This window comes from Nyctibius grandis, chromosome W (genome assembly GCF_013368605.1).
Source record: "Nyctibius grandis isolate bNycGra1 chromosome W, bNycGra1.pri, whole genome shotgun sequence".
NCBI lineage: Eukaryota > Metazoa > Chordata > Aves > Nyctibiiformes > Nyctibiidae > Nyctibius > Nyctibius grandis.
In genome coordinates, this window is record NC_090694.1 from 7884299 (window position 1) to 7911295 (window position 26997).

The 26997-nt window shown below is 42.8% G+C and overlaps 1 protein-coding gene across 1 annotated transcript; it reads right to left on the reverse strand.

Moving 5' to 3' along the window:
* Positions 1-26661, reverse strand: LOC137675744 (disabled homolog 2-like). The gene is made up of 15 exons (XM_068421943.1): positions 26552-26661; positions 12293-12412; positions 11005-11144; positions 10166-10264; positions 9730-9861; positions 7669-7752; positions 7400-7423; positions 6686-6733; positions 6442-6504; positions 4719-5354; positions 3737-3890; positions 2608-3138; positions 1969-2060; positions 1276-1322; positions 1-550 (listed from the first exon to the last, which is right to left on the reverse strand). Exons 2-14 carry the CDS (start codon positions 12384-12386, stop codon positions 1281-1283), a joined length of 2139 nt encoding a protein of 712 aa, XP_068278044.1. The 5' UTR covers positions 12387-12412; positions 26552-26661; the 3' UTR covers positions 1-550; positions 1276-1280.
* Positions 26662-26997: the final 336 nt, after the last annotated feature.

Genomic DNA, 26997 nt, shown 5'->3' on the forward strand with positions numbered 1-26997 from the left:
ATTCCCACACACCACCACCATACAGTTTACATCTTTGTGGCTCAGAGACCAAGTCATATGTCCAGTCACCAATTAGGAGTAGTGTCCACTTAACTTTACAACTGGCTGCTGTTGTGATAATATGCAACTGACCTAGTTGTTTAAGGCGTGGAGTTTTTGCTACTAATTCAATTCCCTTACGTGAAGGCAGCATTTCTTCCCCAGGTACATTCAGTTCCTATATTTTAGGACAGTAAGTGACCGTATTTACAAGACACAACTTTTAGTGTTGCTAAGCTCTTCCATGGAAGATTGCAAAGAACTAGATTAAAGTTAACATCCACCAATTTTGGGGTCTTCAGCATGAGTCCCAACTTTCCATTTGCTTTGCCCTGAATTATCATCTTCACAGCATGTTCTTTGAGGGCTCATGTTGCAATCCACCTGGACATGTTTTAGATTACAGACATCATGGAACAGCAGCAAGAGAGGCAGACAGCAAAATGAAACAAGTAGAAAAGTCATGTTGAGAAGAGGTCCAGTTATTCCATCTGTCCTTTTCTAATTATGCCTAGCATGATGAAAAGGACTTAAGGTTAGGATGGCTATAAGTTATAGTTTTATTGCTTAAACTAGCTTAGAGCCACTAAGAGAACAAAAACCTAAAGCAATAAATAGCAACACTTGTCTTCTGTTAGAAGCTAGACAGTATTTCAGGAGAAGACTTAGAGGTGTGGCAGAAGGATAGATTTGCTAGTTTGACAGTTCATGTTCTCTAGTCAATGGTAAAAAAGTTTGAGTTACATTTGTTTCTAGTGACAAAAGCTCTAATAGCCCTTATCCTGTTTTTACTGTAATTCACCCAGAGTACAAACCCACAATATTTAGAGGATTAAACTTCAGAAAGCTGTATAGGGCACTGTGTGCTAACACTCTCCTTAAGAGATATCAGAAATATTTTAGTCAGCCCCTCTGAGTTTTTCAGCATGTTTACTCATTAACTTTCCTCAAGGAAGGGAAATCTAGATCTGTTGTGGCCTTGAGATTTAAGTCCATAGAATAGTAAAATCTTTATTTCTAAGAAAGTGAAGCCAGTTAAGGCTTAGCCAGAATGCAGCTATATACAATTCTGAATAGAGGTACTCTAGCAGAAGTGTTCTTTTAGGGACTGTTTGCCATAGTTCAGAGGAGCATTAAAGTTAAGCCAGTGTGGTTTTTTTAGCCAGCTCTTTGCCAAAGATTTTCCAAATCAATTTCAGAGAATGAAGTAGGTTGTCTTATTAGTGGAAGACTTACCTGATCTATGCAAATGGGGTACCAGAAGGTGGTTTCTGAGATTCCTTCTAAGAAAGAGAGATCATAGGCTGTTAGTGGATTTCCAGGTTTCATCAGGTTTATTCTGCATGTTTGTATCAGATAGTTCCTGTTCCATGGAAAAAGAATACTGCAGAGTGCCTGTTAAATACACATTAACTGTACTGCTTTAAGAAGAGAAAAGGGCTCTAAATCCATGTTAGTAATTATCCTAGTCTGAGGCAAGGTATCTTTCAGAAAAGCCATGTGTGCTTAATAAACACTCATTTGGAGCTGAGCCAATATAGTCATGATGAGGTCTGTTTTAGCCAAATGCTAGATGTCTTAAGTCAGCATTCCAGAACTGATCCAGAGTTTCCACCAAGGGCTTCAAGTGCTGTGTCCCAAATGGAGTGATGTGTTAAAGCCACTTCCCCAGGGGGTACTGAACATGGGAGCCTCCCATTTGTTCAGCTAGAGAGCTGCACAGTCCACACTCAGTCTACTCTGCAGAGAGGTAAGCATAGCCAAAGTGGAAGACTTCTGCAGCTACATTATTTTACAGTCTTTTGTAGAAGCTCTCAATACAGGGCTGAAGAACTTCATGGTAGGGCTTGCAGCTTGGGGAACTGGTTACAGACTCCCCAAAAGGGGTGGGTGGGTGGGTGGTGGCGTTTGGTTTTTTTTACTACTTACAGATGAGGCACTGAAAAGGTCTGGTTTAGCTTGACTTTCAAACAAGCCATCAGCTGGCATCACAGTTTGTCGTGGAACAGGCTTTGGTGGTTCTAGGGAAGAGACACACATACTGCTATATCACTAAACAGCTTTAACAAGTACTTGGCTCTGTCTGTATAGCAACACCAAAGCTCATCTATTTAGGTGCACAAAAACCCCCACAGAAGTTGCTTTGAGTGGCCTCACAATTTTATCTCCTGCTTGTCCCTCAGTACACTTAAGCTAGATGGAACTTCTAACACTGTACAGACCTAGTTTACCTCAGTCTAGTCAAGTAGTTTAGGCACTAGGTATCAGTGACTGGCCACTGACATTGGTCAATTCTTTAACATTGTTAGGGGAGACAGTCCTTCAACCCTGTTTCAGTAACCATTAAATCAAATTTTTAGTTCTATCAGAAAAGAATAGTGATTGGCCATCCCACTGCCTGAGCAGCTATCCAAGCAGGGAAAAAAAAAAAAAAAAAAAAAAAAAAAAAAAAAGACTTTTCAGTCATTTTGGCAGACAGCTTGCTAGCTTCCATGTCATCATGATCTGTACTATCTTGAGGAATGCCTACTTTACTACTAAAATAATTGCCAAAAGATCCAGAAGCACCTGAAAGGCTTTGCTGATCTCCTCTCCTTGCTGGCACTGCAGGTGGCTTTGTCAGCTGGAAGTCTTTGAACATTTCCTTGACATCCTTCATCTCTCTATCATCACCAAGTAGATCTAGAGCAATAAAAGCATCACTCTCTCTCTTGGATAGCTCCTTCTGAGGTGCAGTTCTAGGTGGTAGCTGAGGTGGGCTAGTTGTTGTTGACATGGAGGGCAGTACAGATGAGGTCTGAGCAGGTAGTGTTGAAGATGGGAACACACTACTCTGGAAGGGATTTACAGCACTGGATGGCTGTGCCCATGAAGTAGATAGAACTTGTGCTGGCTGTGCCCAGAGACCAGAGGTCTGGAAGGCTGCTGGACCAAGAGATGCAGGCTGACTCCAGCTTGGCACTGCTTGAGTACCAAAGGCAAGTGGTTGAGTAAATCCTGTAGGCTGAGCAGGCATCATAGACACAGGAAAGACACATGCAGCCTGAGTGAAGGCAGATGTCTCTGCACTCCATGGTGATGGAGTTACTGGCAAGCCACCTGGGGGGAGATTGTTGTTACACAGCACTTCAGTGATCTGAAGACCTCAAGTAGGAGTGTATCAATTCCACCAAAGGTACCAGCAAAACATTTTTCATGTGCTGTTTGCAAAAGACTGTTGATTTACACTTAAAATGAAGTCATTGGAGGGGGGAGAAGGGGGTTAACATTTTTTACTTGGCTCCATTTTGGTCCTGGAAGAACACAATTGAGGTTGATAGAACAGGAGTAGGCACATACATGTATCACTTCTGTGCTGGGACTAAGTATTTACTATATAGTTACTTCTGTGTAAATGATTACTAAGACTCTGCAGCAGTGCTACCCTGGCCTCCCAAGTTGTGCTTGGCACACTTGAACCTTGTGTACCTGAAGCAGCAAGCTGCTGTCAAAGTTTAAGCAAAAAATCCTGTTCCACTTAAGGATGCAAAGTTTAGCACTCTATTCACAGAATTTAATAGTTTAGGGCAGACAGCACATGGGTTAAAGGGCAGGGCAGGGCAGGGCACTGCATATGAAGTAAAGGACAACTAGAACCCCTGTGTTGGTGTTAACAGATATCTTAGACTAGAGCAAGAGCTTCACTTTGTGAACTAACCTAGACTAGCCAATGGAGGTGCTGTGGTAGGACTTGTTTTGAAGAGGTCCAGTGGATTAGTTGGCACAGGTCCTGTCTGTGCCACTGAGGTCAAGCTGAGGCTCTCTGTAGTTGGCACAAACAAGTCTGAGCTAAATAAGTCACTCGATGCAGTCTAGAAAGAAAAAAGCTGTTGTAAGATAGCATGACAGAACACATGCTAGCTTGATCAAGACCCACCAGTTCAGAGCTACAAGCTTTTATTTCAGCTACAGCAGAGAACTTTGATGCATCCTTTAAAGACCAAGTATAAAAGTTTCAAACCTCACCATTTTGTTCACATCTACCAAGATGCATTGCATTAAGTAGGTACAATATACAGTAGTTACAAGTCAACAACAGAAGAATAAGACTTAAAGTGACTGAATTATTTGCTAGCATAATGAGCTCTCCCCCTCCACCCCAATATTCCTGCTCAGTCTGCAGTGACCCCTGCAGTTGTGGCAAGGTCAGCAACTGAGTTTTGCATCATTTCAGTGCAAGACAAATACAGCTGACCCAGAGCCACCCTGTGTCTAATCAGGCAAGTCATTGAGATTGCCCTCAGTAGGCAAGTACTGCAAAACTACATAGGTTTCTGTAAGCTAGCACTTAGTACCTCATTGTTATGAAACCACAGGCTGATGAGCATACAACTATCATAACAGGTTCTGACATTATATCAAGTGTCAATATACATAGCAGTATACTTACCAGACCTTTACAGAAGTATGGCAGCGTTAAGGAAGAAAGCATATAATTTAGTGATCATAGCTACTATGAAGCATTCATGAATGTTAGGATGTACCATGGCTACAGAGAGGTTAGAGTAAGCATGGCAGGTAAAAGAAGATGTGCTGTGAAGCTGTTTAGCCAGTTACACAGTATGAAGAAAGAAGAGCTTCCTTCACCCAGCTTCTTTAACAGCATGCATATCACCATTAATTAGTTGAACATTGTTCACCTTGACAGACCTCCTTCCTCTTCCTGGCTTGGTACTTTGTGGTGGTGGGCTAATTGCTATAGACTCATGTGACATGAGCTGGATATTGCTTTCAGAATCCAGCTTTACTCCATTCTGCAGAGATACTCCATTGGAAGGACCTTCCACAAACAGGTTTGGTGGGGCTTTAAGAAAGCCATTCTGTTCTCTCTCTGGTACCCCATTTGGAATTCTTGCTGCAGGCAACTTACTCTCAAATGGCCACTGGTTTGTTAGTGCTGCTTGTTTGCCAGTTCTATTAAGAATCTGGCCAAACTGTTTACCAAAGTAGTCAATATCACCATTTGAAGCACCATTACCCACCATTGTCAAGGTACTCGGGCTTTCCTTCTTTTGATCAGCAGATTTTAGAGAATCAAATAAAGGCAGTGCAGGTTGGTCTGGCTGTGCAAAAGGATCATCACTGAAAGGGTCTGGATTAGGTGTGGGAAAGAAGCTGAGATTGGTAGAGAAAGAACTCTCAGGCAAGAAGGGTGTCTGTGGCTTTGGTTGTGGAAGAGAGGTTGTGATGCCATTCAAGAAGAGATCCTCTTTTACAAAAGTCTGTTTGGTCTCAATTTCAGAGTTTAGATCCACTAACAGAATCTCTTTAGTTTCCTATTTGTTCAAAAGAAAAAAAAAAAAGTTAGCTTTATGTATTACTTGTTGCATAGTACACAAGCTCAAGGAAAATAGCTGCAAAAGGAGCGATCCTGATATCCAACACAGCATACTAATAAGTAGTCAATGTCATGGTGAAGTTACACTAAAGCTTCATCTTATAAGCCATTAAGGCAAGCACCACAAGCTGTGGTCAAGTCACAGCTACTTAGTGTCAGAAGCTCAATGTTAAAAGCACCTGGTTTAAGATCCCTTAGTTAAATATCAGATGCTTGTTCTACAGTCTAGAGACTGTAGTCATTAAGCACTAATTATACCTAGGCTTTCACTTGAGTCAAGAAGCCCTGGTTGAATTCTAGTCCTTTGTTTTGACAAGGTGTGAAATCACACTGCTTTAGTGTAACTTCAAGTTGCAGTCTCAGATTTGGAGTAAGATTAGAGAGCTATTTGCAGGTGGAAGAGGTGAACATGACATCTCTCCACCAAGCTGGCAGTAGAAGGGTAAGACTTGGTCACTACCTGGACTGACATCTATTGCAGCACCAATTGTATCATGGCTGATGGTGGCTTATACTGCTAGAAGAAACCAGTAGGATTTTTGGGGTCATACTGAGCTATGACAAGCTAAATGCATACTTTTGTGGAGTTAGGCCACATCTTGAGCTAGGGCCACCCATCTAGAATGGCCAGGAGTCCACTCTGAGGGACTGACTTAAGTATTTGCTTGTCCATAAAATGAGCTTCAGCTTTAAGGGTCTTTAGTTAAGTTTCTGTAATAGCTCTCATAACAGCAGAGGCATGCATTGCTAGTACATATTTCTAAAGGAATCTAAAAATACAGGATTATCTCTGTCAGGCAGTCTCAAGTGAACTCTGCTGGATAAGAATAACATTAGCTACTCTAGTTAGTAAGTAGATACTATTATAGCCCTAAGACACTTGTACACTGATGATACCTAAACAGATGTCTCAGTGAAATCAGAAACCAGGACTAACAAAGTAAAAAAACAAAACCAGATCTATCACTAGGACAAAGTTTGCTCTCAAAGAAAGAACCAAGACAGCTAAGCTAGATTCTACTTACTGTGGGACTGCTCACATCAGGAGGTGTTGACATATCCCCAAACAAGTCCATCTGGTCAACTCCCTTGAAGTCAGAAATATTGAAAGAATCAGTATTTGTTACAGTTCTTGCAAGAGCAAGAATCAAGCATTATGTAGATCTATTGTGAACACATCTATAAATACTGCATTTCCCACACAACGTGGAGACAGTCAGTTATGAACTTCTTGATGGCATCAGCATAAAGCTCTAAAATTTAACCTACCAGTTTCAGTTTGTCAGCTTGATCAGCAGGTAGTGCTTCACTACCATTCTGTAATAGATGGACAACAGTGTCAATGATAACTGGAATATCAAAACTTGCCTTAAGCAAGGGACTTAAGCAAGGGACTTCTGGGGTTGTTTAGCCTGGAGAAGAGGAGGCTCAGAGGTGACCTTATTGCAGTCTACAACTACCTGAAGGGAGGTTGTAGTGAAGTGGGAGTCGGCCTCTTCTCCCGGGCAACTAGCGATAGAACAAGAGGACACAGCCTCAAGCTTCACCAGGGGAGGTTCAGGTTGGACATTAGGAAGAATTTCTTTTCAGAAAGGGTTATTAGAAATTGGAATGGGATGCCCAGGGAGGTGGTGGAGTCACCATCTCTGGATGTGTTTAAGAAAAGACTGGACATGGCACTTAGTGCCATGGTCTAGTTGACAGGGTGGTGTCAGGGCAACGGTTGGACTCGATGATCCCAGAGGTCTCTTCCAACCTGGTTGATTCTGTGATTCTGTGACTTGCAGGCTTGAAAAAGCAAGTAATGGAAAGAGGAAGTATGAGGGAGATCACTACTTCATATTAGTTCTGGAGACCCCTTTTACTCCCATTTCCAGTGCAATTGGGCATCTGATGTTGCCTCCATAATGCTAGCAGAAAGTCAAAGCTAGTTGTATTGCAGTAGCATACCTAATCAAGCGAGGCTGAGTTGGAGTGACTTACCTCAGTCTTACTTGCTTCTTTACTCTAAAGAGGAGAAGGCTTTTAGTACCTAGATATCACGTAGAATATCCAAAGCCTCTTGCTTTGGAGAGCTTACCAGATCTAGGAGGTAATCAAACTGATGGCACAACTACCAACCAATAGCCTCAAATGATCCTGGCTTTAGACAGACCTCAGTGTCAAGTCTCACAAGAGCCCAAAAACCAAGCCAAAGCTGAAACAAGCTTTATTTCTATGCAGACTAATGCAGTTTCTATAATTTTACTTGCCTTTTTCTTGTCTTCCTCTTCCTTCTTCTTCATATTATATATTAGCTGGAAGAGGTCCTTAAGATCAACAACTAGAGGCTCAGCCTGAAAAAGAACATAGATTAAGGCATGTACTACTTCACATCTTGCTTCAGTAGAAGTCCAGGGAGCAACAAGCCAAACTTTCCTAAATGGTGCAACAGTAAGGTCGAGATAAACAGGAAAAGCAAGAGTTTAAATGACTGTCTAATCTCTGTATAAGAGAGCTTATGCAGAATCTAAGGGTAATGGGGCACAACCAGCTTAGAACTGTTGTTAACTCCCTAGCGCTTTTTTTTTTTTTTTTGCTAAAAGCATGTAGTGCAAGATTTCATAAGTACATGGCAAGTCCTAATCATATTTCCTCAAAAGTGCAAAGGGTATCCAAACCCTCTGGTAGTCTCATGAGAAAAGCAATTTGCTTCCCTGTTTTCTACCAACTCCAACACTGAACCTGGAGAAAGCTTCTATAGCTAGTACTACATTTATTTTAAACACTATGTAAATGGTAAATCAATGATGCAAGCATAAGGTAAGATTATCATCACCTCAAATGTGTGGAGCAGACACTAGCTTTAAGTGATATCTGTATCAGGATAGAAATTTAGTGTTAATTAGAAAGGCACTGCATTCCCTGCACACCCATTAGTGAGAATGTTTTGAGTAGTTGCTGAGATGGTGGCAGGTTCAGCTACGCTGATTTGGATCTTTTCCTTGAGGCACATAGCAGCTGTGTCAGTATCTAAGAGTAGGACAAGTCCTCCTGTTCAGGCACTACCTTTAGCTCAAGCAGAGAATCTATTGAACAGATCTCACTGTTCACATGTGAGCATCATCCCCTCCTAATCAAGGGTTTTAGACATGCAACTGCAGAAAGAGCCATTTCAAGAGTTATCACCTCTAACAAACAGTACAGCTGCAGCAGTCTAGAGCTGCAGAAGTCCTTACTTATCAGCTAGACAAGTTTGTGTTAAAAACAACTAGCAGCAAGTCAAGAGCTTTCTACAGCTTGGCTAAGCTTATAGGCTGGCAAGCAGCACCCCATGGTGAAAAGCTCAGAGAACAAACTCCACTCCAGAGCACACACAGAAGGCTTTTGTACTTGATCTACAATTCCAGTGAAGCCAGTACAACACAGGACTCTGATAAACTAATAAAACAGGCTTAGGAGAGGGTGTTACAGCTATTACTAAAATAATAACATGCTCCAACAAGGAACCCTTCAGTTTCACCTGTAGTGGGTCTGAAGCTGCCAACTTCTCCAGGAGGGCAGGCAGGGATGTGTATGAGGAAATTACTAGCTTTGAAGCCTTGGCTCTTCAAGTCATTTTAATGACTATTATAATGACAAGCTAATAAATTATAAATATTCAACTTAAAAGTTCATGTCATTTAAGAAGCTGCATAATACTCAGCAGTAATTCCAAGTACTTGTTTCCAGTACTTATGAAGCTTATGCACAGCTTCTGTTCATAGAGACAGACCCTGCATATGGGTTTACCCCATGCAGAAATCCTGCAACAGAAAGATCAGAATCCCTCCCAGAAGTAACTCTAGGAGGACCAGACCTGCCATTCGTTGGCCCCAGAAACTCTGTTGCACAAGACAAAGCATTGTGAGAACTAGACTAGTGCAGTTCTAACATCTTTCCTGCTAATTCTGAGTGAAGCTCTGGATATCTGACTCAAGAATTAGCATTCTCACTGACAGCAACAGGCCACTGTACAGGAAAGCCCATTATAATGGCTCCATTCATCCCACTAATGACTTCCACGGTGCTTGGACATATTAAACAAGATTAATCATAGTAAGCAAGGCTACTTGAGTGTTTTTATTCTGGACTACAGAGAAGCTGAACAAGATAAAAGCCACTTGTGATACAGTCAATTCCTACTGCCCTTCTCTAGAAGAACCAATCCATCTGTGCTGATGTTCCTCTACACCTCATAGGGCTACTAGCAAAATGCTACACCCTTATCAGATATTAAGTGTTTACACAATAGCATTACTCATAGCAAGTGAAAAAGGACCTCTGATCCATACCTGTTGTGCTGTTTTTATTGCAAAAAATTGGTGCTGGCCTTCTCCTCCGCAAATATAGCCAAAGGCACGATTATCTGTTACATCCTGAGCAATAAAGGAGACTTTGTTTACTTGATGCTCATGCTCTATGACCTAGAATGGGGGGAAATATTAGTTTAAATTGTAGGAGACATAATAGCTGCTCTTCTCTATAGTTAGAATTAAGATTGTTAGAAGGCTCCAGTTCAAGACTCAGATTTATCAGGCTTTGACCAACCACAATAAGATGTAGCTACCTTTCTGGCAGGAGGCTTCAGCTTTACAACCCATTCCACAAGCCGATTCTTATATGTAGAAGGGGACATGATGCTATTAATGAATCTAGTTCAGATTAGCCTAACTTCCAAGCGCCTCACTTGCTTTAAGAATCACATTAAGAGAATGAGTCATATCTTACCCCAGTTTTCTCATCTATTATCTTGATACCAGAGAGGGAGATGTTCACCCAGATTTTCTGTTTGTGTTGACCTTGGGAGCGGGCTGCCACTGCCATTCCCTGAAGAGGATGAATATCAAAGTATTGATGAGACTTCTGTTAGTTTGAGCTTTAACTTGTTTTCTTACATTTCTCATGAGCCCATGACTGTGACTGTACTAGTGCTAATCTAGTTATTCCTATGCAACTGTACAATTAGAGCAGCATTCTTCTTGCAACATATGCCTGACTAGGTTAGAAGTGATACAGAGGAAACACAATTTAGTTCTGAGGTAAATGTTTAGGAGCTTTAAAGCTTCCTATCTTAGTTCACAAAACTGCTGCAGTAGCAGCATCCTTACCAGCTTTTGTGGCCCAATTGAAGCTATGGGAGGGTTCTGCTCTCTAGAAGTAATCATCTTGGTTGCTGCAGGGTCTCATTTATTCTTTGGCTTATCTATATCTCTTGGTGTCACCATTGCCATAGGATGCCAACTTGTGCTTTGAGTTCTTATGTTAAGTTGCACAAAGTTCCCCTCTCCCCACTCAAAACCCAAGCTCACTATTTGTGATCAAGTTCATGCTATTAGCATCCATACTGAATGCCAACAAGAGAACCAAAGGAGTATTCCCAAGCCATTAGAGAAACACTGTCCTTTGAGCAAGGGGTTACAGCTTTAAAAGTAATGTCCATCTAGGATGTTGCTGTTATTACTATGTTACCATTAAGCTCTATTTTAAGTTAGGCCAAAGTGACCATTTGATCAGCTTTCTGAAGGCTACCCAGAAGCTATTCCTTACATACCAGCTCAAGCTTTTACCTTCAGCTTCATCATTGAATCCTGACTCATTTTGTCACCTCTTGCCCCTGGGACATCATCAGTGCCAATGAGTTTAGCTTTGTATCTTACACCATTGCCTTTGAATCTGGCCAAGAGAGATTCATCTGTCTTTTCTGGCCCTGGAGACAGAGAAAGGTTTGTTTTTGGAGAGAAATGTCTATGCTGTGGCTTTGAGAGCTTTTTTTTTAATATAAAAAAGTAAATCATATTAGTACATATTAAAACTGTCCCTTGAGTATAACTGAATAATAACAACTTTAGTCCTTCCAGTAGTGCATGCACTGCAAGGTAGTTACTCCTTTAAGGTTACAGTGTTCTTACAGAATCTGGCCTCAGTTCAAAGAGTGGAGCCCAATGCTTAATATTTAGGGACTTCAAGAACAGTTGTTTGGCACATAAAAGACTAAAATATTTATAGGCAACAGCCAAGTAGATATAAGTACTAAGCAACAACACCAAACAAAGTGGTACTTCCCATGGCCATACAGGATGTTCAATAAGTCTTTCAGATGTTAGCCTCTAGTTCGGGCATAGTCAGATCTCTTCTTGGCATGCAAGAATCACCTAGTCCCTGTGCTAGAACTTTCTATCAGCACCATCATTTCTACAAGTCCTGGTACCCCCATCCCTGTAATCACTTGATATTTTAGCTATATTTGCTATTTCCACTGTTTCCACTACTTCTCAGAACTGCTTGGTTTTCTTCTCTGCATGCTCAACGTACTCTGAGTGTGTGCCTAGGTATGTACCTCTGTTTGAGGTAATTACATTTACATAACCTAATCTATCAAAAAAAACAAACCACCCCACTATTATCTGATCTACAATAATTCTCATTAAATGAGTTTTCTAGCTTCTCTGGACTAGAATCTGTATCTATGTCCAGCACATCACTCCCTCTATAGAGGGAGGGGAGGAAGTGAGTTCAGGTTCAGACTGACAGCTACCCAGATGGTCCTGGGTCTGGTCACCTGCTCAGTAGGCTTTCATTTCTCCAGGCTTTTAGTGACTTGTTAAATGACTCATTTGCTGAGCCTGACAAATGGAACAGAGAGCTTCAGAACTTAAAGCTGGGAAAAAACCTTTCAAGCTAAAAGTCTACTTTCTGGTTAGATTTATTTTACTAGCTTATTTATTCACTCTTTCAGTCAGCTTGAAACCTCAGAATTATTTCAGCTATGGCGTGAGAGTGATCTTAGTTTTAGGCAAGTGCAAAAGATTAAGGAGACTGACTAGAGGAAGTGTTCAAGAGGTAAGTATTCCTTACCTTTCTTTTTTTCCTTCTTTGAAGGTTGTGCTTTCAGTGGAGCCTGTTGCTCAGGCTGGCTGTTGATAGTAGTAGTTTCAGCTTCAGTAGACATGATGAGATGGTGGTCAGCTATGCTTGCTGTAGTTTTTAAAAATCCAAATAACAATCAGTAGGCAGGCATAATATTTTACCTTGAAGAATAAATATTCTCATTAGACCTGTTAGTCCATTTTTTTGTGCTGAACACTGAAGCCCACTAATGCCTGAAGACATGCTCTCTAGGAGCTGAGCTTTAGGATATTCTGCCCACCTCCATGCTGGAAAGAAGAAACGACAACCTCAAGGCACTGAGTCCTGCCTGTCAGTGATCCTGCTTCCCCAGTTTAGTTGGCAGAGCTACACCCAGCTCTGGTATTATACAGCTACAGTTAAGTATCTGATTCTGAAGTAAAGTTAAGGGGCAAAACCAAATAACCTAGGAAGGAGCAAGTATACACAAGCAAGACCTCACTTTGGCAACTGTAAAGTGGTAGAACTCCAGATGGACAGTTATCATCTTTACACTCTAGTCATCCCTCCATTATTGCCTTTTGCCTCCATCCCATGGAGGCCAGACCACTTATTTGCATAGACCCAGATAGCCACAAAACCCCAAGGTGGAAGAAAATGGTGTGATGGGTTCACCTTGGCTGGATGCCAGGTGCCTACCAAGATGCTCTATCACTCCTCCTCCTCATCAGGATGCAGAGAGGGAGAATAATACAACAAAAGGCTCATAGGTCAAGATAAGGACAGGGAGAAATCACTCACTAATTACCATCACAGGCAAAACAGACTCGACTTGGGGAAATTAATTTAATTTATTGCCAATCAAAATCGGAGTAGGATAGTGAGAAATAAAACCAAATCTTAAAACACCTTCCCCCCATCCCTCCTTTCTTCCCGGGCTCAACTTCACTCCCAATTTCTCTACCTCCTCCCCCTGAGCAGTGCAGGGGGATGGGGAATGGGATACACACAAGTCTGAGCTTCTCCACAGTAAGACAGGGGTATTTGGAAGGGTTCAGACATTCTCAGTGTTAACAATTCAGTTTGAGAAGGTTAATGACAGCTTTCTGGCCAGTTTACAGGACAAACTCTCCTATCTGAGGTCTGGCACAGCTCATCTCACCTGGTGAAAGCTCACAGTACATGACAGTTATTTATCATACCTTTGGAGAACTCATTATCTTTGAGAATCATATCTCTGGAGTAAGAGAATTAGCTGCTAAGCTAAGAATGCAAGGATAGATTAAGGCTACCTTAATACAAGTTCATATTTAAAATAACTACTTCTTGACATCTTAGTTAAGCCACTAGACTAGCACAAAATCCCCTCGGGCTTTACTTTAAAATTTCACTGGGGCAGGGAGCAACATTATGTTGCAGTAATCTAGTCTGCTTGGGGTACAAGAGTCTCAGCCACAACTAAATTTGGATTCTATGCTTTAGACCCAAGTTAAAGCTGTGCTACAGTGCAAAGTATTTGTCACAGTTAAGTTTGGCTTTTCTTAATGGAAAGTGCTGGTGTGGTCTACATGCAAGTAACTAAAGCAAAGTTAAAATCTTCTGTTTGCAGTTCTTGCTCTTTCTTAGAGGCTTCCTTTTGCAGTACTCAGTCCCTTAGTCTTCCCTTAGTCAGACTGCAGGAGTAAAGCAACAAGAGACTAGAACTGTTCTATTACACTTGAATTCTGTGTTCATCTGAAAAGAGCCAGCCAGCAGCGTGGCATGGTTAGAGATGCATGTGCTTTCATGCAGGGACAATCATGCCTTCAGTTATACTGGCATAGTGAAGAGCAAGATCATTCCCACAGCAACTGTCAGCAGACTGTTAAGTGATGTCTTCTAAATCTTCTCCATGTAGATAAGTCCATTGCTATCACCACAGCTTAATTACTTGCTATGCAATTGTATGGCCCATTTTAACTCCTATGCTAAATGCACTATTTCATAATTCTTAGACTACAGATTTTTGGATGTTGCTACCCTGGGAGAAGTGCCCCAAACTCTTGCCTGTATCAGTAGCATCAGAGGCTTTCACAACTATCCCTTATTTGAGCAAGGGGTGGCAACATGGTAGCTACCCTTAATGATTAGATTTTTTGTAGAGGGGTTTTTGGAGGAGAATGGTCATGTAATGAGCCAGAAGTATGAGAGCATGGAGTGAGGGCCTAGCTGCGTGACAAGATTCATGTAGCTACTGTCAACAAGCCAACCTTGGAGAGAAGAGATGAGGAAAAACAGCAGCTGAGCAAACAAGAATTGAGGGAGTAGCCGGTGGGAGTCGAACACGGAGGAGAAGAAACAAGAACTGATGGAGCCAATTAAGAAAGGACCAGTGGCAGAGCAGTGACCAATCAACACATCAAAGAAGAGTATGTTTAGTAATACTAACCAATAGCAATGCACATGCTTACAGCCAGGGAAAGTACAAAATGTATAAAAGGGACAGCTTATGTTTAATAAACGTCTTCACTTTGATTCACATTGGATTGTGTGGAGGCGTGTTTCTTCTCCTCAATTTTTGTCCTGTGCACATGGAAGTAGTCTGTCACTGGATTTAAAGACTGGACAATAATCTTCACCCAACAGACAGGCTTTTTCCCCTCAGCAAAGATAATTGCCTTAATGTTGATGAAAGGCTGTCTGAAAAGACATTAGGGACACTGAAAAAAGTCAGAGGCAAGACAGAAACTAAACATCTGCTCAGCACTCAGCAGGACAAAAATACTTTGTCCTTTTTACAGCCCATGCTCCTCCTTTGTCCCTTGATACTGCAAGTACATGATTCAGCTTAAAGAGTGATTGCATGTAGATATTAACCTCAAATTAGAATCTGAGAGGCCAGGAGAGGACAAGGGAAGCTTTTACTGCCAAGTGCAATATAGCCTGTTAGGATGAAGTAGTAACCAGAAGCACAGCAAGAGTTCAAGTGTTGAACATGCTTCCAAGGCAGGTTGTTCCCCCCCTTCTTGAATAGTTAGTCAGGTTCTTCTGGTTAGAAGGTTGTATCAGGACCCGCACAATGTATTCTTAGAAATATCTCTAGCCATCAAGTTCTTGACAGAAGAGCTGTTTTCAGAAGGCTGGTAGACAAGCTGTCCACTTGAGTGAATTCAAGACTTCAGTTTTGCAGGCTGAAGAAATAGACTAAAGGCTAACAGCAATACATGCAATAAGTAGCAAGAGTCAAGGTTGTAAAGCCAGATACATTTACTAATGATGGACAATCTTGACTAGTGGGATTCTACCCACATTAGAAGTATAATAGTGCATCTGTGTGAGCCCCTGTATGACTGACTGACATTTGCATCTAACAAATCCCTATGTGCATAAATGGCTATCACATTTTCTGCCTAGTTCCTGCTGCAATGATAGTGCCCCAAGTAGCCTTGAGAAGCACTAGGCATGCATTAATGAGTCAGAAACATGAATGTGCTATTCAGACTTTTATCTTTTAAACGGGGTCATTCATGCTGAGGCATCAAATAAAATATCATAAGTGTTGTTTCATTACTGGAACACCCATTGTTCTAGCATCTGACAGTGTCAGAGTTCAAGTTAAATAAACCTCCTATAACATGACACAAGATTACTATGATTTAGATGGAAACTTCCAGCTGCTTGCTCTGATGCAAGTACTACCATTAGCTTGTCTCCTCTATGAAAGTAATCAAATTAGTCTGTTAAGAACTAGCATAGTCAGTAGCCTTACCTACGGGTAGGGTTATACCTGATATATATTGTTCATACTAATACATAACAAGTACCTGCTTGACAACAAGTGGTGGAAGAGTTCATAGACAGCTTGGGAATTGTTCCCCTCCATTTATGCCATGTCTGGCATGCAAGAACAGCATCACTTGCTAGAAAGTTGACTAAATACAGGCTCTTATTCTGCCAAGTCTAATCCAAGCCCCTGTGGTTAGTCTTGTGAGATAACTGAAAAGGATGTTGACCTACTTTACCTGACAAGTGAAGCTATCTATCATTTCCCTCAATCAGTAAGGTCTAGATTAATGATGCCCCCACCACTCAGTTTCTCCTGTGATTCCTTGATAACAGGGAAACCAAGATCAGTGTTTCTAACCCAAGTTAAAAAAAAACCTATTCATCTGTCCTGTTTAGGCCATAGGTAGTTAGAAACACAATTTGTGGTTAAGATCATTTGCTTGGTATCACAGCCTTGGTTAAGCCACTTGGCCTGTTGGCCAGAGTATTTCCAGATTAACAGGATTTTACTTTAGGGAGCTGCCCCTACGTCTTTCATGCAACTTCCTTTAAGCCCTGTTTTATGTCCTCTCACCTAGGAGAGTATGGATCAATATTTTGCAGAGGTATTAAGGCAGCCTTATGCCAAGGGCTTCCTCTACCAACAGGAATACTCTTTTGGAATAAGCTACAGCTGTATTTACATATTGGAGACTAGGGCATACAGTCCAGCTGTCTTGATCATATACAGGCAGTAACGAGAAACAGGGAAGGGTTACATTCATCTGCTTCACAGGATAGAAGTGTGGTAATAGACACCTCAGGGAATACCTCCTTCATGCTGCTCCCTTCCCCCTAGTACCTACTGTGAAGTATAATTAAAGTAATAAAATCTCTATAGTCATGTCAGCTACATGTTGTTGGCATGTACCATTGCTGGTACAGAATCATGCCTGTGAACCACTACCCAGACATCTTACCATTTCAGTCTATTTGCCAACTGCTATTATTTCATCAGTTGAACAGAACAGTGTTCTCATCAGTCTCCTCTGAGCTGTTTGTTTTTTAGCAAAAACATAGAAATTTAAACTAAGTTCCCAAAAGTGCTTTCTGCACACTTGAATCACTGAAATTACAGCCAAGTGAACATCACTAAGTTAACAGCTGGAATTGAACAGATCACTCAGTTCAAGTGGTACAATTGGACTGGTACTTTTTACCATTGTACTATGCTTTTGAGCACATCATTACTGATGAGATGATTAGTTACTTCTCAACCCAGCTATCACAGTAGCTCTATTTTGGACACCCCCCACACACACTTGTCATGGGAATCAATACAGCTGTTGCAGGACTATTAGAACAGAAGTCTCAAGAGAAGTCATGACTAGTTTAGACAAGCTGATATGATATAAATAACTTTGTATGATAGAAATTATCAACTATTGCCCTCTGCTTACTTTTAAGGAAGAAAGGGAAATGCTCTTCATGTGCTATTGCTATCTGGTTCCCTGAAGACTTCATATCAAGCTGAAGTGAACTAGCACTGTCATAGTCTGTTTGATAGACAAGAGTTACTCTTCAACCAGGTACTCCAGTGTCCAAATGTAGTGTCCAGACACCTAGCTAGTATATCTCAATTTATGATTTGTTCCAGGAATAATGCAGCATCTTGCAACAAGTCTTGGCAGTATTCTTTCCAACCTCTGTGTTCAGCATACCAACCTATTAGTTCATTTCTCAGGTTAAGAAACCCATTTACTCTTTGCACCAGCAATACCAGCATCTTAACTCCAGATTCTTCTTTTACAGAGAGATTGATAGATATCCCAGTATGCTCTTTCTTGTTAGAGAGCTATTCAGTTGGTAACACAGGCTTATGCTTAGATTATATAGTTAGATTATCCACTAGAAGTTTCTACATATCAGTCTTCTAGAAAGAAAGCATGCTTTGCAACTTGCTAAGGGGCCACTCCTCTATACCACTCACTCCAGTCTCCAGTGCTGAAGCCCTATAAGTCAGTGGCTCCTGAGCCAGAGTTCAGTTGTCTGTTGTAGCTATTGCTCAGAAAAGTATCACCTGCTTACTCACAGGATGAGGAATCTCAGGCCATGTGCCTGCAGTGCCTACCACTCAGTCTTCTGTCAATACTACTTGTTGAGACTCACTGGATATACTAAGCAACCTGGAAGCAAAGCAGTTGTTAATCAAGGCAGCTAGTGTTTACTCAGATGCAAACTAGAGTTTGAACTAGATAACAGCTCAAACACTTCACTTCCAACTGTATTCTTAACTCCCACCCAGAAGGACTGTTTCTGATCTTCTTACTAGTTATTACAGCAAAGGACTCTGGCCAATAGCCATGATTTTTACCCCCCTTCCTCATAGCAGGAACTTGACACATATTGAAGCTGTTATCATAGGTTATTTCAGCTGCATGCTGTCCAGTGCTGGCAGAGTTATCCCTCTTTGTAGTTTGGGTGTGTGCAAGCTGTACTAAGAGAGATTGATTGCATGTGTTCTGCATAGCCTATGCTGAACTAAGTGTTCTGTACCTGTTCACAAATGTATCTGCATAAAAAACAGGATTTTGCTGTATTCTTTGAGTTCACCTGACTTAAAACCATATAGTTGTGAGAAGTGAAATATGACTTGTGTCAGAATAAAAGGGAAAAAGTAGAGACTTCTTGGCAATGTATAATTAAGTGACCACAAAATACTAAGCCGCTATGATGAGGAGAAACTGACACTTAAGGGTTAATAACAGAACCATCAGGATCATTGTTTAGCTTAAGCTATATATCTATAATCTTAGCCCCTAAATAGGAACTAACTACTAACCACAGGAAAAACATAAGATAAGATAGAGTAGAATGTATACAAGGAAGGGACTCGTCAAGGAAATCACATAACTGCTGTCAAAAGAAAGCTGGTCTCAGCAGGTTTTGCAGTTGGGGTAAAAAGTGCACAGCGAGGAAGACATACGGCCTTCACCCCTGAGATCCCGGCCCACGACCACCAGGAGAAACTGCGCGTGCGCAACCAGGAGGAATTAAAGGCGGAGACTATGGAAATGATTTCTCGGGGCTCATTATAATAAAGACCGCCTTTTCGGGGACAGTCATGAATATGTATAGGCGTCCTTAAAATTATGATGAATATGTAACACTTTCACAATAATTCATTTTGTATTTATGTGGTAAAGGCACGCACGATTTTGGTGGGATTACCCCCCGTGCTGCCCAACGCTGTTTTGCCTTTGCTTTGCAACAAACTGAAATTATGATTGGCGTTTCAGACTGAGGCTCATTTCTCACATAGTCATTACCACAGTGTCAAGGTAGTGCAGTTTGCTTATCCAGAAGGTGCTTACCCAGCCTGATGATACCATGAGCAGCCAGAAATCTGTCCTTAAAACATTTGTTTCAGCAGTATTTGAAGAACCCTCTACCTAGCCTCCAGCTACTTGCTAGCCTCTGGTTACATAAGCTGTTATAGCAGTCATGAGTCACTCCTTACTGTCTCTTTTAACAGATGCAAGTTATGTTCCTGATGTGTTATTAGAAGGCTGATGATTCTGTTGGCACCTTATGAAGACAGGTTCTTCTAGAGCAGTTTCAATCCTGTTAGGTAGTATCAAGCATACTGCTTAACACAAGGATTACCCTTGCCTTCAAGATTAGTCATGACCAAGGGCCCCAGCTCTCCTTTGTATATGCATCAAGAAAGGCAATGAATAACTAAACAAGAGGGAAATCTAAAAAGGAGATACAGAAATACCTATACTAGAGGTAAAGAATCTAACTATGATTTTCAGAGCTCCACTGCAGCTTCTTCAGTAGCTACCCTACTGAACAGCTAGACAAGTTTCACAGATGACTCTTCTGCAGTAAGTTTCCCTATAGGTAGCTACACATTTGTGATGTACATTAGAAGAAGTTTACATTATTGCTCCTAAATCCAGACTCTGAAGTAATCCTGACCAGGCTCCCTCTAAGTTTCCATCTCTATAATGGTCTTGATATCAGATTATGCAGATATCCCCATCCATCAGAAGCATGCAAGGACAACTGTCAGCCTTCCATCCTGCTCTAGAGTTTACCTTCCATCAGCCAGGCTAGCAACTGTTTGCAGCCAGATCTGCTATTCAAGCTACTGGAAAACTACTTCTTACTCATATAGTGACCCGTGTGCCCTCCTTTAAAGCACAAATAACCCTGTTTTGAGGGAGCACAGAAGATAGTCTGTAAGGTAGAAATGCAGGTTGCAATATTAACACTACATCCTTAGTGTTCCCAACTTGTCCTGTCCCTTTCTAGGAAGGAAGTCTCATCCCCAAGTGTTTTAGCCATAGGGCAGGTGTATTAGAGTTCTCAGAGGAGGAGACTTGCAGTTGTGCAGCATATCAGCACTAAGAGTATACTTTGCTATAGGAGCTAGTTCCTAGCTGATATGGTCATGAAGCCTCCTAAATGCCAAGGTAAAGGTCTATTATCCTATCTCTAACCTACTTGTTCTCTTCAAGAGATGATAGTCCTCATCAAGCATTTCACTTATCTTATTGCTTAAGGATGCAACATGAACTGACAGAGCAGCAGGAAATTCAGCTCCAAAGCCAATAGTCTGTCTTAACTAGCCCTGTAATGTCTGAGCTTTGAGCTTTAAGGTGACGTGCACCAGCTATGAAGCTTTATTAGAAGCTTTTAAAAACCCCACAGACAGTTGGGAGTAAAGGTCTGCAGGGCATTTCAGCTGAGACACTTCATAGCATATGCAAGGCACATCCTTTCAGAAGATGGGAAACTGGAATGGTCTATATCCCCATCAGCCAGAGCTGACATGAGTTGTGGAAGACCATCAGCCTGCAAACAGCTGTGCTTTACTTGAAGAGCAGAGGATTCGCTTGGGAACACTGCATTGAGAATAGTTCTTGCTTGCTTTTAAGATAAAGGAGCCGTGACCAGTTCACAGGGCCCTTTGAGGCATGAAAGAAGTAAACATGTGTTGAAGGTCAGTTCTGAACACAGAGCTGAAAACAAGGAATGGTTGTTGATGTTTTGAGCCCAGAACACTGTGGCTCTTCCCAGAATGGGTGATGAGTGATTAGCGTGTGAATGTTGATGTTATCTTGAACTCCATAGTCCAGCTCCTGCATTGTAGCATTTAAATAGGGTAGTAGAATAACAATAAAGGTACCTTAGGCCTTTTGGCTTTTGGTCCTTGCCTCCTTGATCGCAGAGTCTGTGCCTTCTTTTCCGCAGCAATGAGTTAGGTGGAAGATGCTTTGTTCAGCACTCAGCTGCCCAGCTTGTATAAACAAGCTAATCCTGTTCAAACTTGTACCTCTTGTTTATTGACTAGGCCTACCACTATACTCCATCCAGCTGATTTATAACACTGAGACCCCTGAACCCAGATACAGCCTCAAAACCAAGTTCCTAAAGTCACTTTGTTTTGTCAGTTATGGTACTTCGACACCTTATTCTATTTGATCCTTCTAATATAACACCAAGTTGTATTTCTGTGGGGTCCATGCTGATGCAGGGGAGTAGTGGCTTAATCTTGGTTGTGTTTCACAGCAGAAGCTTATTAAGACCTCTTAGCATTCCTACTTGGAAATTTCCCATGGATGGAGGGGGGTGGGGGTGGGTGTTGGGGGGGTGGGGGTGTCGGTCTTGATTCTACTAATAATCCCTTGGTCTACATGCAAGAACTAGGGTTTTTCTCCAAAATCCTTGCAGATTACAAGGTACCTTCAAGCTCTTTCTTCATAATTTCTTTTGACAGAATCTAGCCAGCAAGCAGGATTTGTACCATCAGTACTGTTTCCAGAGGAAGATGGCTTTCTCTGGATATGGAATTCATTGCTTCATTGTCCAAGCAACTTCTTGCTTCTGAAGTGCTCACATATTGCTAGCCTTGCTGAATAAAGTCCACAAGCATTCCCAAGAATTGGGTTAACCCAACAGGCCACAAAAACATCTTAGCAGTGTAAAGGTCACCAGTAGAGAAGAGCATCAATAGGAGATAAAAAAACTGTATGTTTGGCAACAATACTCAGTGACTACAGCATATTATGTGCTTTTATTTACTTCCTATCTCAAACTGTCATTTTTATCCTAAACATCTTGTCCAGACACCAGCCCTTGACTCCCCTGTCCTTCACACTAAGTACATTTATTTGCTCTTGCATAAAGACAAAAATCTAAGAGCTCTTTTTGCCACCCTTTACATATATTGACCTGTTTAGAGTGCTGAAGCGGTTGGGCTCCCAAGAGCAAGGGGGATGTTGTAAATACCTTAATTACTCAACTATCCTGGGTGCTCAACTAAACAAAGGGAAGCCCTTACAATTTGGAGAGTGGTAATGGCTGTAAGATAAGGAGGCTCCAGGATGGTCTCACTTCAGATGGCTGGGCTTTGGGATGAGCATATGCACAGGAACAGAGATAAGGGAATTGCAACAGCTACCTCAAAGGACGTGGCCTACGTGATCCCCGGACTGAGTTTGCCCAGAAGCAGGGGTCAGTCAGCGAACACAGCGAGGAAGACTACTGGCCTTCATCTGAAGACCCCTGTCGACCACCAGGGAAAACAACTGCGCATGCGGAATGGACATTTGCATATCTCGTGGCTATGTAAATGAGTTCTCAGAAATCCTATGACTATGTATAACTTTATGGTATATATTCTCTGAAAATTTGCCAAACCAGCGGAGCACTCATGGTGGATAATCCCCAGTGCTGCCCAGCGCTGCAATAAAGAATGCCTGCTTAATAACACACTCTGGTGTTACTGAGTTTTCTTTCGGACTCCTTACCCAGCCGCACCTAGCTTCCCACTTAGGTGAGGAAAGTTAGAAAGCAAGGGGGTTTGGAGATCTCCGATTTTTGTATCGGTGCTTCTTTCCATATGTGCTCATGAAGTAAAGGCCTTAAGCAAGAAGTATATCCATAGCTGCTACTGGTCTGTCGTGCCCAATAATAGGGTCATGCAGACACTTTGACAAGTAATACGCTTCTCAGTGAGAAAGTGGGTTGTGTACTGCATTATATATAGAGACACTTAGAAACACAGCAGAAGGCACACATTAGAATGGATAACCATTTCTACCTTCACAAGAAGCAGCTGATGCCAGATTTTTGGCATTTGGCCCATCCTTCCAACTGATAGTGCTGAGCACAACTGCTGGTGCTCAGCCAATAGCTTTGTTTGAAGTAAAAAGCACAATAGATGAGAAGTATCATAAGTCACAGGACTATCAGAGTAGTGTTCATCATTCTCCCAGTCTCCTGTCTGCAGTGAGAAGCACAAAAGACCCTGTTAGATTCCCCTCAGCAGAACCATCTCTTTATTTAAGACTTGGAGCACCTGGCATTCACTCCACTTTACCCTGAGCCTTCCTAAACTAGCAAGCTTCATGACTTGGAGCAAAGCCTCTGTTTTCATGGTTCACCTGACATTCATTTAGCACTCACATACTCCTTACTATTTCTACCACTTGGTTCTCCTGCTCCAAATGCAAACTCTAGTAAGTTACTATTAATAGAAATTTCTGCTTTAGACTTGACCACATCCTCAGACCATTCAGGGAATTTTGAAAACCCAATTATGCCTCAAAAGCAATTGTGTTGGATGTGACTGCAGTGATTCTTTAAACATACATGGTGGATTACTCCCTCAGACAATCCCCTTTTCAGCTGAAAATATTTCCTTTGGTATCCGATTCTCCCCCCTGATTAGCCACCTACTGCCTCACCCACCTCTTGGAAGGTCCTATAATAACCTAATGGAAAGTGATCTGAAGACCTACTAGCATTATAACTGCCAACAGGTCACTATCAGACACCAGGACATATTTTCAATTTACCAGTGCCTGATAATTCTTCACAGCCAGCTAGAATACATGGCTTCATAATTACTTTTTCTCTAATTGAATCTGCATCTCTATTTTGCCTATCTACACAGGAGGTCCCACTCCTAAGCGTACCTGTGCCCATTCCTTAGCATACAGTGGGCAAGTCTAAGCCTACATGCTCTCAGATTTGGTCCATTTGGACAGTCTCATTTATGTAAGTTACAGAAACTTGATTAAGATGGAAACAATTCTTTCCCCCTCCTCCCTCCAAAGTTAATCCTACCTTACCAATGGATTTACATGCTTCCCTAGTAAGTGCTCAAGTAACCAGCCTCAGGTTATCCAAGGAGTAGAAACTCTGCTGCTGAGAAGTCTAGCTGTATTAGCAACAACTGCGTTTATCTTATAGCTCAGAGCACAGGCACTACCCCAATGTAAGTGTTATCATATGATGATCATTAGACTTGAAGTCTCACCAAATAAGTTAGTTTTTCTGACAAGATAGAAGACTCATTTCTGTTAATCCTGGACATCTTTAACTATACTTATTTACTACAGACACAAGTAGCATCCCAAGATTCACCAGCAGATAGAGGGGTTCTCAGCAAGGATGCTCCATCCAAAACAAAACCAAAAACCCACCCCTGCTTCACAGCATCCTAACCCTTTCCTCCTCTCTGCTACTAGAGAGATTCTTTCATCTCAGTTATTTATGTGAAATTTTGTGCTTCGATACATATTTTTTTCATGTACTAATCCCCTCCTCTCCACACACGCACAAGTGAAAATACACATTTAATTTTATAGAATCATAGAATGGTTTGGGTAGGAAGGGACCTTAAAGATCACCTAGTTCCAACCCCCCTGCCACAGGCATGGACACCTTTCCACTAGACCAGGTTACTCAGAGCCTCATCCAACCTGGCCTTAAACACTGCCAGGGAAGGGGCATCCACAACTTCTCTGGGCAACCTATTCCAGTGTCTCACCACCCTCACAGTAAAGAATTTCTTCCTAATATCTAATCTAAATCTAGCCTCTTTCAGTTTAAAACCATTACTCCTCGTCCTATCACTACATGCCCTTGTAAAAAGTCCCTCTCCCGCTTTCCTGTAGGCCCCTTTCAGGTACTGGAAGGCTGCTATAAGGTCTCCCCAGATCCCTCTCTTCTCCAGGCTGAACAGCCCCAACTCTCTCAGCCTCTCTTCATAGGAGAGGTGCTCCAGCCCTCTGATCATCTTCGTGGCCCTCCTCTGGACTCCCTCCAACAGCTCCATGTCCTTCTTATGTTGGGGGCCTCAGAGCTGGACACAGTATTCCAGCTGGGGTCTCATGAGAGTGGAGTAGAGGGGCAGAATCCCCTCCCTCAACCTGCTGGCCATGCTTCTTTTGATGCAGCCCAGGATACAGTTGGCTTTCTGGGCTGCAAGCGCACATTGCCAGCTCATGGTGAGCTTCTCGTCAACCATCACTCCCAAGTTCTTCTCCTCAGGGATGCTCTCAATCCATTTCTCCGCCCAGCCTGTATTTGTGCTTGGGATTGCCCCAACCCATGTGCAGGACCTTGCACTTGGCCTTGTTGAACTTCATGCAGTTCGCACAGGCCCAGCTCTCAAGGTCCCTCTGGATGGCATCCCTTCCCTCCAGTGTGTGGACCACACCACATAGCTTGGTGTTGTCAGCAAACTTGCTGAGGGCACACTCAATCCCACTGTCCATGTCACCAACAAAGATGTTAAACAGCACCAGTCCCAATACCAACCCCTGAGGAACACCACTCATCACTAGTCTCCACTTGAACATCGAGCCATTGACCGCAACTCTGAGTGTGACCATCCAGCCAATTCCTTATCCACCAAGTGGTCCATGTCTCTCCAATTCAGAGAGAAGGATATCATGCAGGACAGCATCAAATGCTTTGCACAAGTCCAGGTAGATGACATCAGTCACTCTTCCCTTATCCACCAACACTATAACCCCATCGTAGAAGGTCACCAAATTTGTCAGGCACGATTTGCCCTTAGTGAAGCCCTATTGGCTATCACCAATCACCTCCTTGTTTTCCATGTGCCTTAGCATAGTTTCCAGGAGGATCTGCTCCATGATCTTGCCGGGCACAGAGGTGAGACTGACTAGCCTATAGTTCCACAATTTGCTTTGCACTTAAGCTTCCTCAGGGCACCGACGCTGCTAGAGCCCAGAGCAGGATGCAGGCAGCTTCCACCCCGTCCCAGCCAGGACATGCTCCCTCGCAGCCCGACTCGAGCAGTGCCGAGCTTCCCCACCCCCGCATGCTGCGGCGCAGCCAAGCTCAAGCGCTTCCGGCACCCTCCCCCCACCCCTCTGCGCTGCCAGCACCGCAATCTCACCGGTTTTCGGTGGAAAAGCGCAGCCCTACCGGCACCTTTTGCCCTGGGCTGCGGTAAGATGCGAGTAGGCGAGAGGCTGAGCCTCGGCCCGGCCTCGACTGGAGCCTCCCCCGGCGCCCCCTCTTTGTTAGCGCCCACCACCCGCGACCCGGCCGCTGCAGGGAGCCAGTGGCCCAGGCAGCCCCGCCACAAGCACCGACTTTCATGTCCTTGGAGGAAAAAAGCTCTCCCTTTTCCCTCTGTGACAGCCCCCGCATACTTTGCGGGAGCTGAACCCTGCTCGTAAAGCTACTTACAGGCTGGATCTGTGCTGCTCCGTGCATGATCCGACAACTACAACTGGTAGCCTAACTGGGACCGGGAGCCCAGTTAAATATTCAGTTGTACTCTCGCCTTCAGATTAGTTAGCCACTCACAGCGGCAGATATGGTTTTAATCAGATGCTGGCAGTTGAGGACTACCCAGGAATGTGCTATGATGTTTTTGCTGCTTGGTCTTGGCTACTCCCCCTCAACGTGTCGGTGCTCGTAAGCTTAACCCCTTGCGAGCCGCCGCTTCGGCCTCTGCTGTGGGTGGGAGGGAGCTGGGTCCCGGGACAGCCCCCTCCCAGGAGGACACGCCGGGAGGGGAGTGGGGTGGGAGACCGAGGAACCCTGCGGGGGCACAGAAACATGTGGTGCCCACAGTTTGCAGGACACAGGTATTTATGCTTCTTAGGCAGCAATGGGCCCTAAACACTCTT

What these genes read in the sequence shown, in the direction of transcription:
- LOC137675744 (XM_068421943.1), bottom strand. Translation starts at nt 12,386, where the DNA reads ATGTCTACTGAAGCTGAAACTACTACTATCAACAGCCAGCCTGAGCAA. An exon ending in GAGGAAGGAGGTCTGTCAAG is followed by an intron (nt 3,891 to 4,718) that starts GTGAACAATGTT and finishes TTTTCTTTCTAG; the next exon opens with ACTGCATCGAGTGACTTATT. An exon ending in AGATCAGCAAAGCCTTTCAG is followed by an intron (nt 2,061 to 2,607) that starts GTGCTTCTGGAT and finishes TCTCTTCCCTAG; the next exon opens with AACCACCAAAGCCTGTTCCA.